At 42.1% G+C, this 17,010-nt stretch overlaps 1 protein-coding gene across 1 annotated transcript in view; it reads right to left on the reverse strand.

The window, feature by feature from the left end:
• Positions 1-11,875: 11,875 nt before the first annotated feature.
• Positions 11,876-17,010, reverse strand: part of ALG14 (ALG14 UDP-N-acetylglucosaminyltransferase subunit) — a 55,077-nt gene continuing 49,942 nt past the window's right edge. Inside the window, exon 4 of the mRNA XM_070746523.1 lies at positions 11,876-12,496. Within this exon, the coding sequence (XP_070602624.1) occupies positions 12,266-12,496 (231 nt within the window). The 3' untranslated portion in view covers positions 11,876-12,265. The remainder of the gene's footprint in view (positions 12,497-17,010) is intronic.

Raw genomic sequence — 17,010 nt, forward strand, 5'->3', positions numbered from 1 at the left:
TCCGAATTGTAACCGATTCTGTATGTATGTGGGTTTGATTGAATACTTCATCAGGGTTCATTATTGGTTTTACTGTTCCCTTTACTAATATTTGACTTTATTTATTGTATGTACTATTTATTGTTGTAAGCCGCCCTGAGTCCCATTGAGATTGAGCGGCATGAAAGTCAAATTAATTAAATTAAATTAAATTATTTCTGTCCATGAGATAACATAAATGTAGGCCAGCCTAAATTTGCTTGTGTCCCCACTCTGCTTTGGTAATGAGGCCAGCAAGTTAACTTGCAGGGCAGGTTATGGTTCAGGGATTGGTGGAATTCCCAGCTGCTGGGATTTAAAAAAAAAATAATTCCCTTTAATGTGGACTGGGATTGGGGGAGGAGGCAAGTTTTGAAAGATAGCTAGAAGGGTGGGTTTAGCCATCTGTCAGAATGTTTTGTTTGCTTTAGTGGGGGGCATCCTAGTACTTTCTCTAGCAATATGGGCTTTCTGCTCTCTTCTAGTGTCAAATCAGCCCAACAAGACAAAAAAAAAAGTGACCATGGATTGAAATCACTAGGCCTTAGATTAGAATAGTTGTGCTGATTTGTGTTGGTGGTTTTTAACTCCTCGGATGTGGATTATATCTATGATGTTATTTTTCATTTATTTTATGTTCTTATGGGCTTATGTTTATATGCTGTTTTAAAATATTGTTAGCTGTCCAGGAACATGAATGTTAAATGGGCAGTCATGTAAATGGAAGTAAATTAAGTAAGCGGCTTGAAAGACATACCACCAAAAGGAATAAGTAGATGCTGAGGAGATATCATTCTTGTCTTCCTTGTAAAGTGACATAGGCCATACATAATATGAGGGTCGCCCAGAAAGTAATCCACATTTTTTTCTTCAACAATTATTTATTGAACACAATGAAACTTAAATACACTCCCTATTTTTCCATGTAATCTCCGTCTGTTCCATGGCCTTCCTGCAGCGAGACAAAAGGGCGTATATGTTGGTATCACTCCTTGTTCTAATGGCCTCACACTCTGTTCTTCTGTTCTGTTCTTCTAATGGTGCTCACTCTCTGTGCTCAGTGACTAACCGTACTTCTGTCGACTGCAGATTCTCCATAAACTGTACACAAAAGTTTGTGAATGTTCCCAACAGTTTCTTTCTCCGCAGTGAGAAATTGAATGATGACACTCTGCTTGTAACGTACATCACTTACAGATGCCCTTTCGAAACACTGCTGCAGTTACGCTATCTGTCTGAAGAAATACAAAATTTACGCACGCACTCCTGACAATTTAAATAATGTATATGTAAAGTTTCGCATTCGTACCATTACTGTAGGCTGAGAAAAAAAAATGTGATGCATTGCTTTCTGGGCAACCCTCGTAGAAAGTTGTTTGTTAGAAAAATGATAGGTATCATTGCCTTCTGCATGGAACAGAAAAAGTAATGTCAGCTGGTTTCAGTTATAAATTAGGAATGAAAAGAGGGATGTGCTTTTCAGGAATGTTTGGCTGGGATTGAATTTGCAGATGGCCCAAAGCTAGGGAAGAAGGCTAAACCATCAGAAGATAGCACAAAGGTTCAAAATGAATTTGAAAGATTTTAATACTGCATTCAGAGGCAAAGAAAGGTAAGGCTCTGCATTTAGATAGTAAAAATTGGATGTAAAATTACATCTGGTTATGTGACACCTAGTTCACAATAGTACTTGTGGAAAGAATCTAGATGTCCTGGTAGATCACAGGTAAGCAGTGTATTACAACTGTCCCAAGGGTCAACACAAACTTAGGCTGCATTAGTAGAGGTGTAATATCAAGATCACAGAAAGAGGAAATTCTGCTTTTGTGCTACACTGGTCAGATTCCACCTGGATTATTGTATCCAGTTTTGGTTACCACAATACAAGGAAGCCAAGGAGCTGGAAATAGTGTAGAGAAGACCAACAATGATGGTGGTGGATCTGAAGCCAAACTTTTATGAACAACGTTAAAGAAACATATAGTTTTAGCTTAACCCTAGACCGTATGTTCTTTCTGCGCCAGCTCAGGAAGCTCAAACTGCCCAAGGAGCTGCTGATACAATTCTACAGAGGCATCATTGAGTCTGTCATCTGCACCTCTATAACTGTCTGGTTTGGTGCTGCAACCCAACAGGACCGACACAGACTTCAGAGGACAATCAGAACTGCAGAAAAAGCAATTGCTGCCAACCTGCCTTCCACTGAGGACCTGTATACTGCACGAGTCAAAAAGAGGGCGGGGAAAATATTTACTGACCCCTCACATCCTGGACACAAACTGTTTCAAATCCTACCCTCAAAACATTGCTACAGAGCACTGCACACCAAGACAACTAGACACAAGAACAGTTTTTCCCTGAATGTCATCACTCTACTAAACAAATAATTCCCTCAACACTATCAGACTTTCTGCTAAATCTGCACTTCTATTCTACTGGTTTTTCTCATCATTCCTATCATCCATTTCCTCCCAAGTTGACTGTATGACTGTAACTTGTTGCTTATATCCTAAGATTTTTATTAATATTGCTTCTTCATTGCTTATTTGACCCCTATGACAATCATTAAGTGTCGTACCACATGATTCTTGACAAATGTATATTTTATTTTATGTACGCTGAGAGCATATGCACCAAGACAAATTCCTTGTGTGTCCAATCACACTTGGCCAATAAAATTCTATTCTATTTTATTCTTATCTTAAGGCTAAGGAAAATTATAATCATCTCCCAGTATTTGAAGGGTTGTCATAGGGAAGAGACTGTGGATTTATTCTCTTTAACACCCAAAGGTAGGGCAAGAATCAATGGACAGAAGGTTCTGAGAAGGGGGTTCAAGCTTGAAATATTTCCTTATAGAACTACAATTATTCCTCAAGTTACAACCACTTTTTCTGTAACATTTCCAAATTATGATGGTGCTAAATAAGAAAAATTAGTATCAATCTATAAAGTTGCAGCTGTCATAGTGTCCCATGGACCCTCTCGGTCACATGAAAAAGTTAAAAATGCCTACTATATCCAATTGCCATGCTGATTTGGAATGGTGAAAATATTTCTGCAACACTCCGTGGCCTGCACTGGCTGCCGATCAGTTTCCGGTCACAATTCAAAGTGTTGGTAATGACCTTTAAAGCCCTACATGGCATTGGACCAGAATACCTCCGGAACTGCCTTCTACCGCACGAATCCCAGCGGCCGATAAGGTCCCGCAGAGTTGGCCTTCTCCGGGTCCCGTCGACCAAACAATGTTGTTTGGCGGGCCCCAAGGGAACAGCCTTCTCTGTGGCGGCCCCGGCCCTCTGGAATCAACTTCCCCCAGAGATTAGAACTTCCCCCAACCCTCCTTGTCTTTCGCAAGTTACTTAAGACCCACCTATATCGCCAGGCATGGGGGAACTAAGACATCTCCCCCAGGCTTATCATATTTCATGTTTGATGTGTATGTGCTGTATGGTTTTTAATTGTTGAGGTTTTTATATATTTTATTATTAGATTTGTTCCATTGTTATACTGTTTTTATTACTGTTGTGAGCCACCCCGAGTCTTCGGAGAGGGGCGGCATACAAATCTAATAAATTGAATTGAATTGGTCGAAATGATCTGGTGGGAATTAAACAGAAAAAGGTTGTAGTATGGGAGAGGAATTTTTTGGACTGCAGAATACATGAAGTAGCAGTAAAGTTGCTTCATAAATGAATGCTTCTAGGAACTGAGTTTCAGTCATAACAATCAGTAGATGATATTTCTTATTTACTAAACAATATACAGTTCTGATATTTTAACCTTTATCTGAGCCACTAGGCAAAAAGCTAGAACACATGAGTCAAAGCTATGGGTCAGGTCATTCCCATGGTTATTTAGCCTTTCACAGATATTCCACAAAGTTGCTTTCAATAAAATCCTACAGTTTTCACAAGGAATTCAATAGTGAAGCATACTGCTTGTGAAGGTACCGATCCAGCTAAGCTATTGATATTTCTTTACATCATATCTCGGCAAACTGTCCACCAAAACCAAAAACTGGCAATGAAGAAAACTGAGCTCAGATAGGAAAATGTATTGGAGAAATTGATATTTGTGGTCATGGATTAGACCGAGGCTAAGAAAAGTTTAAATCTTGGCTCGTTCATCAAAATTAATTACCGTACACCTGCCTTACCTATTGTACCTCACAATATTGTTGTGTAAACAAAATAAAAACTATGTACTTTAGCTTGAAAGATGGAAAAACATCAAATTTTATTTAAAATTATCAAAGCCTCATTGAATTTTTTAGAATCTGTTTTTGGAATAAAAATGAAATCCTATAATCACACATGTGAAGATATATTCTACGGAAGCTAGAGGAAACACCAATACTCCGCAGTCTGCATTGGTTGCCGATCAGTTTCCGGTCACAATTCAAAGTGTTGGTTATGACCTATAAAGCCCTTCACCGAACCAGATTACCTCAGGGACCGCCTCCTGCTGCACGAATCCCAGCGACCAGTTAGGTCCCACAGAGTGGATCTTCTCCAGGTCCCGTCAACTAAGCAATGTCGCCTGGCGGTACCCAGGGGAAGAGCCTTCTCTGTGGCGGCCCCGGCCCTATGGAACCAACTCCCCCCAGAGATTAGAACTGCCCCCACCCTCCTTGCCTTTCGTAAACAACTTAAAACCCATCTCTGCCGCCAGGCATGGGGGAATTGAGATCCTCTTTCCCCCTAGGCCTTTACAATTCTATGCATGGTATGTATGTATGTTTGGTTTTTATATTAATGGATTTTTAATCATTTCTAATACCAAATTACTATTGTACACTGTTTTACTGTCACTGTTAGCCGCCCCGAGTCTCTGGAGAGGGGCGGCATACAAATCCAATAAATAAATAAATATATTTGCACAAATGGATGCATTGCACTGGGATATACATGCCATAATATAATTCTGTGAACTCATTGATTAAAAAGATAAAAAAATCCCATGAGTCTAATTTGAGTTCTGGTTAGTGCATAATAAAGGGCCAGTTTGGTGTGGTGGCATCAGGTTAGAAATGGAAAGACCGCGAGTTCTAATCTCACCTGGGGTACAAAGCCAGTTGGGTGACCTTGAACCAGTCATACTCTTTCAACTCTAGGAAGGAGGCAATAGCAAACCACCTCTGAAAAACCTTGCTGGAGCTATTTGTTTTAGCCAGTCTATTGATAAAGCTGCCACAGCATCTATTCCGCCTCCACCCTGGTCGAATGGCAGTGATGAATGAAGGGGGGGAGTGTATGATCTCCCCTGTCAGAAGCCGCCAGCCAATATATGGAGAATAGAACCCCTATTACTACTGCGAAGATCTTAGGCACTTGACAGAGCAGGACCAGGCCCCTTGTTGCTCCTGCTGCAAGGGGCCAGAGCTCTCCCCGATCCACTTGGCACCCAGATGACAGAGAACAACAGGAACCCACGTTTTGAAGATCAAGAATTAGAAGAAGTGATGTTGGAAACTATAATTTCTAGGATGGAACAAGACTACATCTGTGCAGACTGAGGACTGAGTCATAACTGGGAGTCATGGCAAGGCGGGCCCTCAGAATTAAAATTAACAGACTCAGTCCTCATCTGATTGGACGAGGTCAACCCATCCTGGATGATAATTCCACCCACTACGGAGAATTACAGGATTCCAAGACCACTGCAGCAGTCTCTAAGAATTAGACATAACTGAATGGAAGGGGGAAAACCCCCCAAATTCTATGCATACAGTATACATTGTTTAGGGGTTAGAACAGAGGGCTTTGAAATATGCAATACAATGCAGACCAAACTGAACTACAGATCAAACAGCCCATTGACCAGGCTAGTAGAGAATGGATGGGGGTACAAATCCACAATATCTGGAGATTACCAAGTTGCTTGCTTCAGTAGTACTACTCCATAAGACACACTTGGAAAGAAAGTCTACAGAGTCTACGGAGAGGGGCGGTATACAAATTTAATAAATAAATAAATTTAATAAATAAATAAGATTCAATTACTCCTAACCACCCTAGCTGAATCCCATTCAACTGTTCAGTTATCCCCTCTTCACAAGATCCAGAAATATGTCTGTTTTTTTGTGTTTAAAAGTCTGTCATCAGAAGACTTTGCCAAGCCAAATTTGATTACTATGGTGCCACCATAATTGTGTCAATTTCCACTTTTTCTGTTAAAATGAAAAAAAAATCTGAAGCAGATCTCACGGGATATTAAACTTACTCTGCAATCAAACTAAGGAAAGCCTTCAGAAATTGTTCTTTCTCCTGCCAATTTCACACAAACATCCAACAGCATCAAGTTGGCATACTACAAAAGTATATATATTTCTTAGTAGACATCTTGATTTCTTCACATGGGTAAAGTGCAGACAGTCTTTGAAACTCTCTTTCTAGCTCAATCAAAAGAAACAGAGAAGGGAGGAAGAGTAGCAAACTCATGTAGATACACACAGACTATTGTTTAGCTCCACAGATGGATCACATAGCACATTTGTTTTTGTTATTTTCCCCAATGTTTGTGTTTCTGCTAAATCTGTCTACTTACGTAATGCTGTATACCGATGACTGATATGTTTTCAGGGCTTTATACACAGTATAGTGGATTTTTAGTGTGCTATATACACAGAATAATATTGGACTAGAATTTGCCTGACAATCTTGGACAAATACAACACATTTCAGAAAATTTAGTCTCTTCTGAAATCTATTATTCTCAGTAGTGTTTGATATTTAATGCCATTTCTGATTTAAGGGAAAAGACTTCAAGTATTAACCCACATGTCTGGAAGTATTAAACAAAACCTAAATACACAAAACTCATTTTTGCTGATAAAGTAGTATCTTTCTTGCATTTATCTCTCATCCTCCCTTCTTAACGATCATTTAAGTATTTACAAATGGGGCTACCAAGAATACAGCGGTACCTCATGATACGAACTTAATTGGTTCCAGAAGGAGGTTCGTAAGGTGAAAAGTTTGAAAGATGAAACAATGTTTCCCATAGGAATCAATGTAAAAGCAAATAATGCGTGCAAATCCTTCAGGAAAATCCCAAACTTTAGAAGGGAGGTGAACAGAGGGCAGGGAGGAGCAGCTAAAGGGGGCGGGTGGAAGAAGCAAGGTTAGGCTAAAGGGTGAGTGGGAAGGAAGAAAGGCAAGGGGGGCACCCCTCCCTTTTCTTTCTTAAAAAGACACTCAGTGCTTGCAAACACACTGTTCTCCTAGTTATTTAAATGGAGTCTTTTCCCCCTCCAAGCCGCCCCTCCCTTTTCTTTCTTCAAAAAAGGGGGGGGGAAGAAACCCCTTCATCCCAGCAGCAGCGGCTTGGGTTCATAAGGTGAAAATAGTTTGGAAGAAGAGGCAAAAAAATCTTAAAACACCGGGTTCGTATCTTGAAAACTTCGTTAGAAGAGGCGTTCGTAAGATGAGGTACCACTGTACAATATATATATATATATATTTTGTCGCTTATCTGATGGAAGTATTTTGTCTGAAATTTAACACAGTTAAAAAGGTTTAATGCCTAACTTGGAAAAATTTGCCCTTCTTGAGAACAAATGATGCTTCTGTTTGTGGCATCCAGTCCTTTTATTTCTTAACAATTCAAGACAAGGCTTTAAGAACTGCACTTTAAATCACAGGACCATTCTGCTAAGCCAAAAGATTATGGAAGGTTTTTTTAAAATTAGAATTTAAGGATTTTTTTAATGTATATTAATTGGATTGTTTACTACTCTCTCTTTTATATGCTGTGTGCCGCTCCGAGTCCTCGGAGAGGGGCGGCATACAAATCCAATTAAACTTGAAACTTGAATTGGGGGGGGGGGGAAGGATAGTAGATTATTTTGAGTTTTGGAACAGCAGCAGCAGAGTGAAAACTGTTGCGGGGCCACATTGTTTCCTTTATACTGTATTTTTCGCTCCATGAGACGCAGTTTTTTTCCTCCCAAACTGGGAAGAAAAATCAGCCCCGTCTTATGGAGCGAAGATGCAGGCAGGGAGGGGGGGGGAGGCTGCGAACTCGGAAGCGCCATCCCGCCGGCTGGCTGGCTGCTGCCTGGCCCCCTCCCTCCCGGAGGAGGGTCTCCCTCCGCACCACCAGCGGCGCTCCCCCCGCCAGCCAGCCAGCCAAGCCCCGCGCCCGCCGGAACCGGCTCCTCGCTCTCCCCTTGCCGCCCGCCGCGTTTGCAGGAGGTGGGGAGGGTCGGGCGGCCCGCCAAGGCCAGGAGGGATGCCGCTGCCCCCCCTTCCCTCTCTCCGCCCGCCGCTCCTTGACGCCGAGAGGAAATGCCGGCAAAGGCTTTTCTCAGCGGAGGCCGGCGAAGGCGATATTCAATGTCGGGGGCGCACGGGCGGTTGCACGCGCTCGCTATCTCCCTGCTAGCCCACTCGGAATATTCAAAATAAGAAAATCCTTTGCCGGTGAAGGTTTTTCTTATTTTGAATATTCCGAGTGGGCTAGCAGGGAGATAGGGAGCGCGTGCAACCGCCCGTGCGCCCCCGACATTGAATATCGCCTTTGCCGCCGGCCCCGCCTCTCCTACAACCCCCTTGCTGAGAGCTCTCGGCAAAGGTGAGGCGGGCAGGGCGTGCGCGCCTCACCGCTGAGAAGAACGGAGAGAGAACGAGAGTGAGTGAGAGCAACAGACAGCAAGATAGTGAGAAAGAGAGAGTGAGAGAGAGGGGGGAGAGAGAGAAAGAGAGAGGGGGAGAGAGAGAAAGAGAGGGAGAAAGAGAGTGGGAGAGGGGGGAGAGATAGCAAGAGAGGGAGAGAGAGAAAGAGAGAGGGAAAGGGGGAGAGGGGGGAGAGAAAGAGAGAGGGAGGGAGAGAGAGGAGATAAAGGAAGAGGAGAGAGAGAAAGGAAGAGAAAGAAAGAGAGGGATAGAAAGAGAGAGAGTGAGAGATGCTCAGTGAGCCTTTCTTTGAAGTTGCCTTTCTTTCTTTCTTTCTTTCTTTCTTTTTCTCTCTTGCTCTCTTGCTCTTTCATTCTTTTTTCTTTCTCTTGCTTTCTTTCTTTCTCTTGCTTTCTCTCCTTCCTTCCCTCCTTCCATTTCTTTCATTCCCCCTCTCTATTTTTATTTCTCTTTCATTTTCTTTCTTTCTCTCTTTCTTGCTTTCTTTCTTGCTCTTTTTCTTTCTCTCTTTTCCCTTCCCTTCCTCTATTTCTTCTTTTCTTTCTCCTTCCTACCTTCTTTCCTCCCTCCCTCCCTTCAGTCCTTTCTCTCTTACTCTCCCCTTTCATAAGTTTCCTTGCTTCCTTCCTCTGTTCCTGTTCCTTCCCCCTTTCTTTCTTTCTTTCTTTCTTTCTTTCTTTCTTTCCTTTCTTCCTTCCTTTCCTCCCTTCATTTCTTGCTTTCCTTTTCCTTCCTCCCTTCTTTCCTCCCTCACTCCCTTCTTTCACTCCTTCCTCTCTTCCTCTCCCCTTTTTGGCTCAAAATATTTTTTTTCTATTTTCCTTCTCTAAAATCTAGGTGCGTCTTATCAGCAGGTGCGTCTTATAGAGCGAAAAATACGGTACTTAAAATAGTCAGAAGATATTTATTTATTTATTGGATTTATAAGCCGCCCCTCTCCATGGACTCGGGGCGGCTTACAATATTTCAATAAAAAGACAGCATTTAAAACAATTCTAAATCTAATTAGCAGAAATAATTAATTAAAAATATTTGTAAAAGCTAAACATTTAAAAATCAAACATTCAGAAACACCCAACAGCATCCTACACATTCACTGGCCAGAGGCTGGGGTCTAGTGACCCCGAGCCTGACGGCATAAATATGTTTTCAAGTTCTTAAGAAAGGCAAGGAGGGCGGGGGACAATGCGAATCTCTGGGGGGAGTTGATTCCAGAGGGTCGGGCCCCCCACAGAGAAGGCTCTTCCCTAGGACCTGCCAAGTGATATTGTCTAGTTCAGTGGTTTTCAACCTTTTTTGAGCCGCGGCACATTTTTTACATTTTAAAATCCTGGGGCACACTCTCCTCCCCACTCCCTGTTTGTATGCACACTTTTGAATCATTTCTCAAAACAGATGAGGGCTGGGGGGGGGGGTTTCTCTCTTATTCTTTGGGTGCTTTTTATCATGTCCTTTAAATCAAGAGTCACTTCTCTCTCTCTTTTGTTTCTTTCTCTTTCCTCTCATTCTCTGTCTCAATCATTTTCTCATTTCTCTTTTTCCCCCTCCCCTTTTTGCTCATTTCTCTCTCTCTCCCTTCCTCTCTTTCTCTCTCTCTCTCTTGCTTTCTCTCTCTCTCTTGCTTTCTTTCTCTCTCTCTTGCTTTCTTTCTCTCTGACACTTGCTTTCTCTCTCTCTCTTTTCTCTCTCTCTCACTCTCTCTCTCTTGATTTCTTTCTTTTCCTTTCTCTCTCTCTCACTCTCTTTCTCTCTGCAAAAAGTTGCGAGACCGGAACCTGAGCTTCCTTCTTCGCAGCACACCTGACCATGTCTTATGGTACACTGGTTGAAAAACACTGGTCTAGTTGATGGGACCGGGAGAAGGCCAACTCTCTGGGACCTAACTGGATGCTGGGATTCGTGCGGCAGAAGGTGGTCCCGCAAGTAATCTGGTCCCATGCCATGTAGGGTTTTATAGGTCATAACCAAAACTTTGAATTGGGTCCAGAAACCAATTGGCAGCCAGTCCAGTCCGCGGAGTGCTAGAGAAACATGGGCATACCTTGGCAAGCCCATGACTGCTCTCGTGGCTGCATTCTGCACAATTTATAGTTTCTGAACACTTTTCAAAGGTAACCCCATGTGGAGAGCATTGCAGTAGTCGAATTTCGAGGTGATAAGGGCATGAGTAACTGTAAGCAGTGAGTCCCTGTCCAAATGGGGCCGCAACTGGTGCACCAGGTGGACCTGGACAAACGCCCCCCTCGCCACAGCTGAAAGATGGTGTTCTAAAGTCAGCTGTGGATCAAGGAGGATGCCCTAGTCACGGACCCTCTCTAAGGGGGTCAAAAGCTCCTCCCCATGGTGATGGATGGACAGATGGAGATGCCCTTGAGAGGCAAAACCTACAGCCACTCCGTCTTGTTGGGATTGAGCTTGAGCCTGTTAGCAGCCATCCAGACCCTAACAGCCTCCAGACACCGGCACATATGGTAGTCCTGAACATACAACAACCAAAGTTATGTTGCTAAGTGAGAAATTTGCTAAGAGAATTTTACCCCATTTCACGACTTTTTTTACCACATTTGTTAAGTGAATCCTTTCCATTTCTTAAATTAGGTAACACGATTGTTAAGCAAATCTGGCTTCCCCATTGACATGGCTTGTCAGAAGGTTGAAAAAGGGGATCATGTGACTCTGGGACAGCTACATATGAGTCAGCTGTCAAACATCTGAATGTGAATTACATGACAATGCTCGTAAATGTGAAAAATGATCATAAGACACTTTTTTCAGTGCCATTATAACTTTGAACGATAACTAATGTTAACTTTGAACGATAACTGTTGTAAGTTGAGGATTACCTATGTTTTATCGCTTGAGTACAAGAAACGAGCATTGTTACACTAGAACAAGAATCTCTCTCACACAACTGTCTCTTTGGCCTCTGAAATGAGGCTGTATGATCTGAATCTTAAAACATTGTACTATTCTGGAGGGAATAAGGGATAATTGGCAGGAAGCAGCTCTATTTGCTCCAACTAGCATCTTCTCAATTGACTTTTTCCATATAAAGCTCAATGGGTCTGTATACTGCCATCTTAACTATTGTTGTGAACTTGTGAAAACTTTGCAAACTTTGTGGGAAAAAAAGTTTAGTCAAGGATAAGAAATGAGAATGCAGCAGTAATTTTTCAAATCTGAGATGCTAGTTCAGTTCACATCACATACTAAGATTTTGTTTTCATATTTTAATGCCATGTCATAACACATCAGTACTGGTGTCGTCTTAATCGATTCATCGTTATTTGTTTAATTTCCTCAGCTGCCCACCACAGACAAGTGACTCTGGATGGCAACAATAATAAAAACAATTTAAAGCAATTATAGTAGAGTATAAAATAAATATATATGTTTACCAGTCAACATTTTTTTGGTGGGGGGGGGATTAAAAAATACACCACAGATTTAGGAACTAGCAATAAAGCCACTGTTTTCTCAGGGTGCCAAGACACACAGTCTGTTTGATTTACCATCAGGAGTAGCTTGAAAGGAATTCAAGAAGTTCAGAGTCCCAAAAATGTTTAGTGGTCACACTGGCACTAGTTGTGTTTCTTCACAGCATGTCACACTATTCTTCCAAAATAGAGAGATTTGGGATATTTTTCTTTTAGAGCAGGCCACTGGACAACGAAGTAATCTGAAAAGTGGTAAAGAATTTTTCCTGACAGAGATAGGTTTTCAACCCGGCAGATGCTCTCAACATACACAATGGTTATTTTCTTCAGTCTGAGTATTTTGAATAAAAAGGCAGATAGACATATGGGGACACACGTTCCTGGGCCATTGCACAGCACCTAAAAAGACAAAAAAAAGGGGAGGGGGCTCATCAAACCTTCCAGAAACCTTTAAAAATATATTAGCAACAAGTACATATAGTAGATATGCACAGTACATTAGAAATGAATCCAGATTTAACACAAAATACAAAGAAAAGGGGGGAATGTAATGTTGACATATGAGTAAAGCTTAAACATTGGAAAGACGCACTTTAGCATTAAGTTGAAAAGGTGCCTGGATCAAAGATTTAATCAATGTTCATCATCTTGAATAAGCAAGCCAATGCAGATCTATCAGCCAATAAGAACTGGGAAGCCTTTTATGTACTTTGGCTTAAAGTGTGGAGATGATTCACTGCCCTCACATTGGGAAATGCAGGGGTTTTTTTAAAAAAATCCAACTTTTTGGACAAGCAGGAAGAGAGAAACCTCATGCTTTAGTTGAAGTTACTTGAGATAAATAAATGTAGGAGCTGCGAGGCAAGGTCTTGGGTTTATTTCCTCCTTGAAAACTTGATTTATTCCAAGGACCCCTCTGAGCAGCCTGAGGTCCATACACCTTAACTGCCTGGACCTGAGGGTGGTCACTATGGGCAGAGGCCTGCTCTGGTTTCCTAATGAGTTGGATAAGCAGTTTCATCTTCTTTGAAGCCCTCTCTCCCCTTGGTTTCTTCCTTCCTGTGCTTCCTTACACTTCAGAAGTACAGTGATACCTTGTCTTACAAACTTAATTGGTTCCGGGACGAGGTTCTTAAGGTGAAAAGTTTGTAAGACGAAACAATGTTTTCCATAGGAATCAATGGAAAAGCGATTAATGTGTGCAAGCCCAAAATTCAACCTTTTTGCCAGCCGAAGCGCCCATTTTTGCACTGCTGGGATTCCCCTGGGGCTCCCCTCCATAGGAAACCCCACCTCTGGACTTCTGTGTTTTTGCGATATTGCAGGGGAATCCCAGCAGAGAAATCCCAGCATCGCAAAAATGAGTGCTTCACTGGCAACGGAAGTCCGGAAGTGGGGCATCCCAGCGGCGGTGGTGGATTTGTAAGGTGAAAATAGTTTGTAAGAACAGGCAAAAAAATCTTAAACCCCGGGTTTGTATCTCGAAAAGTTTATATGACGAGGCGTTTGTAAGATGAGGTATCACTGTACAACCTTTCCAGGTTCCAAGGGCAGGTGCAGCTTAATTGGACTTCATAGCCTGGAAAAAGTAGCCGGAATTTGTCTCATCAGTTGGATCCAGATTTGACAAAGAAGCAACGTACCAATATCTACTTCCCAAACTAATCCAGACTCATAGATCCTGTGAGTTCAGGAAGGCAAGAAGAGTACTAAGTTCACTCAGATGAAGAGATAAGTACTCTAAAGACCTTCCTTCCTTCCTTCCTTCTCCTCCTCTTGGCAAATGTCTGGAGGCCACGTTCACCACTCATTCTCAAAATCTTTGTGCCATAAAAATAACACCTGTCAGAATGACAAGGAAACTTAAAGATAGAGAAGAATCTGAATATTATAATGTTTGGCTGAAGTTCTATCATTGGATAGAAAATGAATACACTGCATGAATACAAATGATACACTGCTCAAAAAAATAAAGGGAACACTTAAACAACACAATATAACTCTAAGTAAATCAAACTTCTGTGAAATCAAACTGTCCACTTAGGAAGCAACACTGATAGACAATCAATTTCACATGCTGTTTCACACTCAACTTTGTACAGAACAAAGTATTAAATGAGAATATTTCATTCATTCAGATCTAGGATGTGTTATTTGAGTGTTCCCTTTATTTGTTTTGAGCAGTATACAGTAGTTAGAAATTGAAGTAAAATGAGCACAAAGTTAAACATGAGGAGTGAAAAATGTTTTAACCCAGATGACAAAACTAGAATGTAAGGGAATAGTAATCTTAGTGTTAAAGTGTATACCAACAACTAAAGGATAAATATTGTAAAAAATTGTATAAATATTGTAAATATTGTAAAAATACTATTAGAGATGGGAAACTAAAAGAATATAATTAGTAATATACTATCAGTTTGTTTAATATGTGTTGTGGTTAGCTCTGGCCCAGCTCCTGCCCTACGGACTGCGGATGTGGGGGAGACATCCACATGCTGCAGGCCTGTTTTGTCCCCGGTGTAATCTGATGATGAAGGCTCCTCTGACCAAGAAGACACGAGTGACAGTGGGGCAGACAGCTCAGAAGGAGATCAATTATCTAGCTCCTCCTTGGATTCAGAACAAGAGTTAATAATACAGCCACGCATGCGGAGAGTGACGCATAGGCAACAACAACTGAGAGATTATTATCAAAGAAAATGAGGCCACCTGTGGTTGGGTGGGGCTGTGGTAATTAGTGAGGCTGCTATAAATAGCAGCCTGTGGGTTTGGCCATTGTGGAGGATTATCTGATCGTTGTGTTTTGTGACTGCTTTACTGACTTTGACCTTTTGTGTGCTGATTTTTCCCCGCTTTGAAACTAAACCAGGGCAAAGTGTGTTTCACTTTGTGAAAGAAGAAGGACTGTGAATTGCCTCACAGCTGCAAGCTAAGTATCACAGAACTGATAAGGGACTTGTACAAATTACCAGTTTGTTTGGAGACGAGTGCTCTTTGCTATACCAAAAGAGGGCTTGGTTTAAGTGCATTTTCATTATAAAGAACATCGTTTTGAATTTTCAAACGTGTGTGTTCTGAAATTTGTACCTGTGAATTTTTGGGAGGATTCTACCAGAGAGCCCGACAGAACAATATGAAACGTATCAGAATTAAGATCACTCAAGGGAAGGTTCAGAGGGAGAGAGAGGAAGTAGGTGGAGAGAGGCAGAGGTGGGGTGGCGAGAGGAAGGAAGGAAGGTTGGAGAGGAGGTATGGAAGGGAGATGGGAGAGATGGAGAGAGTAGGAGGGGAGTGAGAAAGAGAAACATGAACACAGACTGATGATTGAGATGCTGATATGAACATGATAGAACATGATAGAGATGCTGATATGAAGGTAAAAGAGTCTAACCAGAAAGATGTAATAATATATGTCATGGATATGTTTATATGGTATATGCATTGATATATGTATGAATAATAATAAAATGTATAATAAAAATAAAATTAACAAAAATAACACCTATCTTTTCACTTCCTTCCTCCTTTCTAATTAACTACCGTGTTTCCTTAAAAATAAGACCCTATCTTATATTTTTTGTGAACCCTGAAATAAGCGCTTGGCCTTATTGCCATGCACTCAAAAGCCCGATTTGGCTTATTATTGAGGGATGTCTTATTTGGGGAGGGGAACAGGGTACTTTCACCTCTTTCTTTTGAACACCCAATCCCCCACATTTAAGACATTTGTACCTCTCCTTTCTCCAAAAATCACACTTGGCTCTCTCCTCCCATCTCTACCACAACACAGAACACGTAATGGACTCTCCCTTCCTATTAAATGTGCACCGTACAGGCTGTTCCATTATTAACCCCCCCAGGGTTGTTCACTTCCACCCCTCAATGCTGCTTATTGTTTTAAATGCTATTTCCCAATGAAAGCGGTGCTTCCTTTCAATGCTATTTCCCACTGACTGTTAGTTCCCCTACTGAGTGCTTTGTGAATGTTTTCATATTTTCATGGCATTGTCCCTCAATAGTGCTTCCTTTCAATGCCATTTCCCCCAATAAATAGTTCTCCAATGAATGTCACCTCTTCTTTTTATTGCTCTTTCCCACCCGCTGTGTTCTCCATGAATGTTTTTCATAGGATGGCTGTCTTCTTCCTCAGTAAATTCAAATCTCCTTTCTGGGGCATATATGGTTGCCATTTCTGTGGTTCGTATTTAACACTAGGACAGTGATGGCAAACCGTTTTTTTCTTGGGAGCCGAAAATGCACGAGCGACAGTGTGTGTGACCACACCCATAATTCAATGCCCATGTGCCCTGCCCCCTGCACATGCACACATGACCCCCGTGCCCCATTTTGGGCCTAGTAGGCCTCCCTAAACCTCTGGAGGCCAGAAGTGGCCCATTTTCCTACTTCTGGTGGACCTGGTAGGCCCATTTTTTGCCCTTCCCAGACTCCAGAGGCTTTATTGGAGCCTGAGGAGAGCAAAAATGGCCACACACCCTCGGAGGCCCTCCAGAGGCCAAAAACGCCCTCCCAGAGCCTCTGGGCAAGCCCTGAACTTACCTAGCATCCAAAAAAATAGGCCGCATGGGGACTCCTGGGAGTGGAGGGGCAGTGAGAGCAGGGCCAGCCAAAAATCAGTTGGTCGGCAAGCACATGCCTTATGGAGCTGAGCTAGGGCAATGGCTCACATGCCTGCAGATATGGCTCCATGTGCCAACTGTAGCACACGTGCCAAAGGTTCGCCATCACGGCTCTAGGACATGTCATGCTTAAATCCCCTTTAGTTAAAAGATCTCTGTTGCATTCTAAACCCTGATGAATAGTTTCTGGGCACAGGAAGTCCTCGATTTGCAACCGTTCACTTAGCGACAGCTCAGTTTACAACCGCACTGAAAAATGTGACCAGTCCTCGC

The sequence above is a fragment of the Erythrolamprus reginae genome, chromosome 3 (assembly GCF_031021105.1).
Source record: "Erythrolamprus reginae isolate rEryReg1 chromosome 3, rEryReg1.hap1, whole genome shotgun sequence".
NCBI lineage: Eukaryota > Metazoa > Chordata > Lepidosauria > Squamata > Dipsadidae > Erythrolamprus > Erythrolamprus reginae.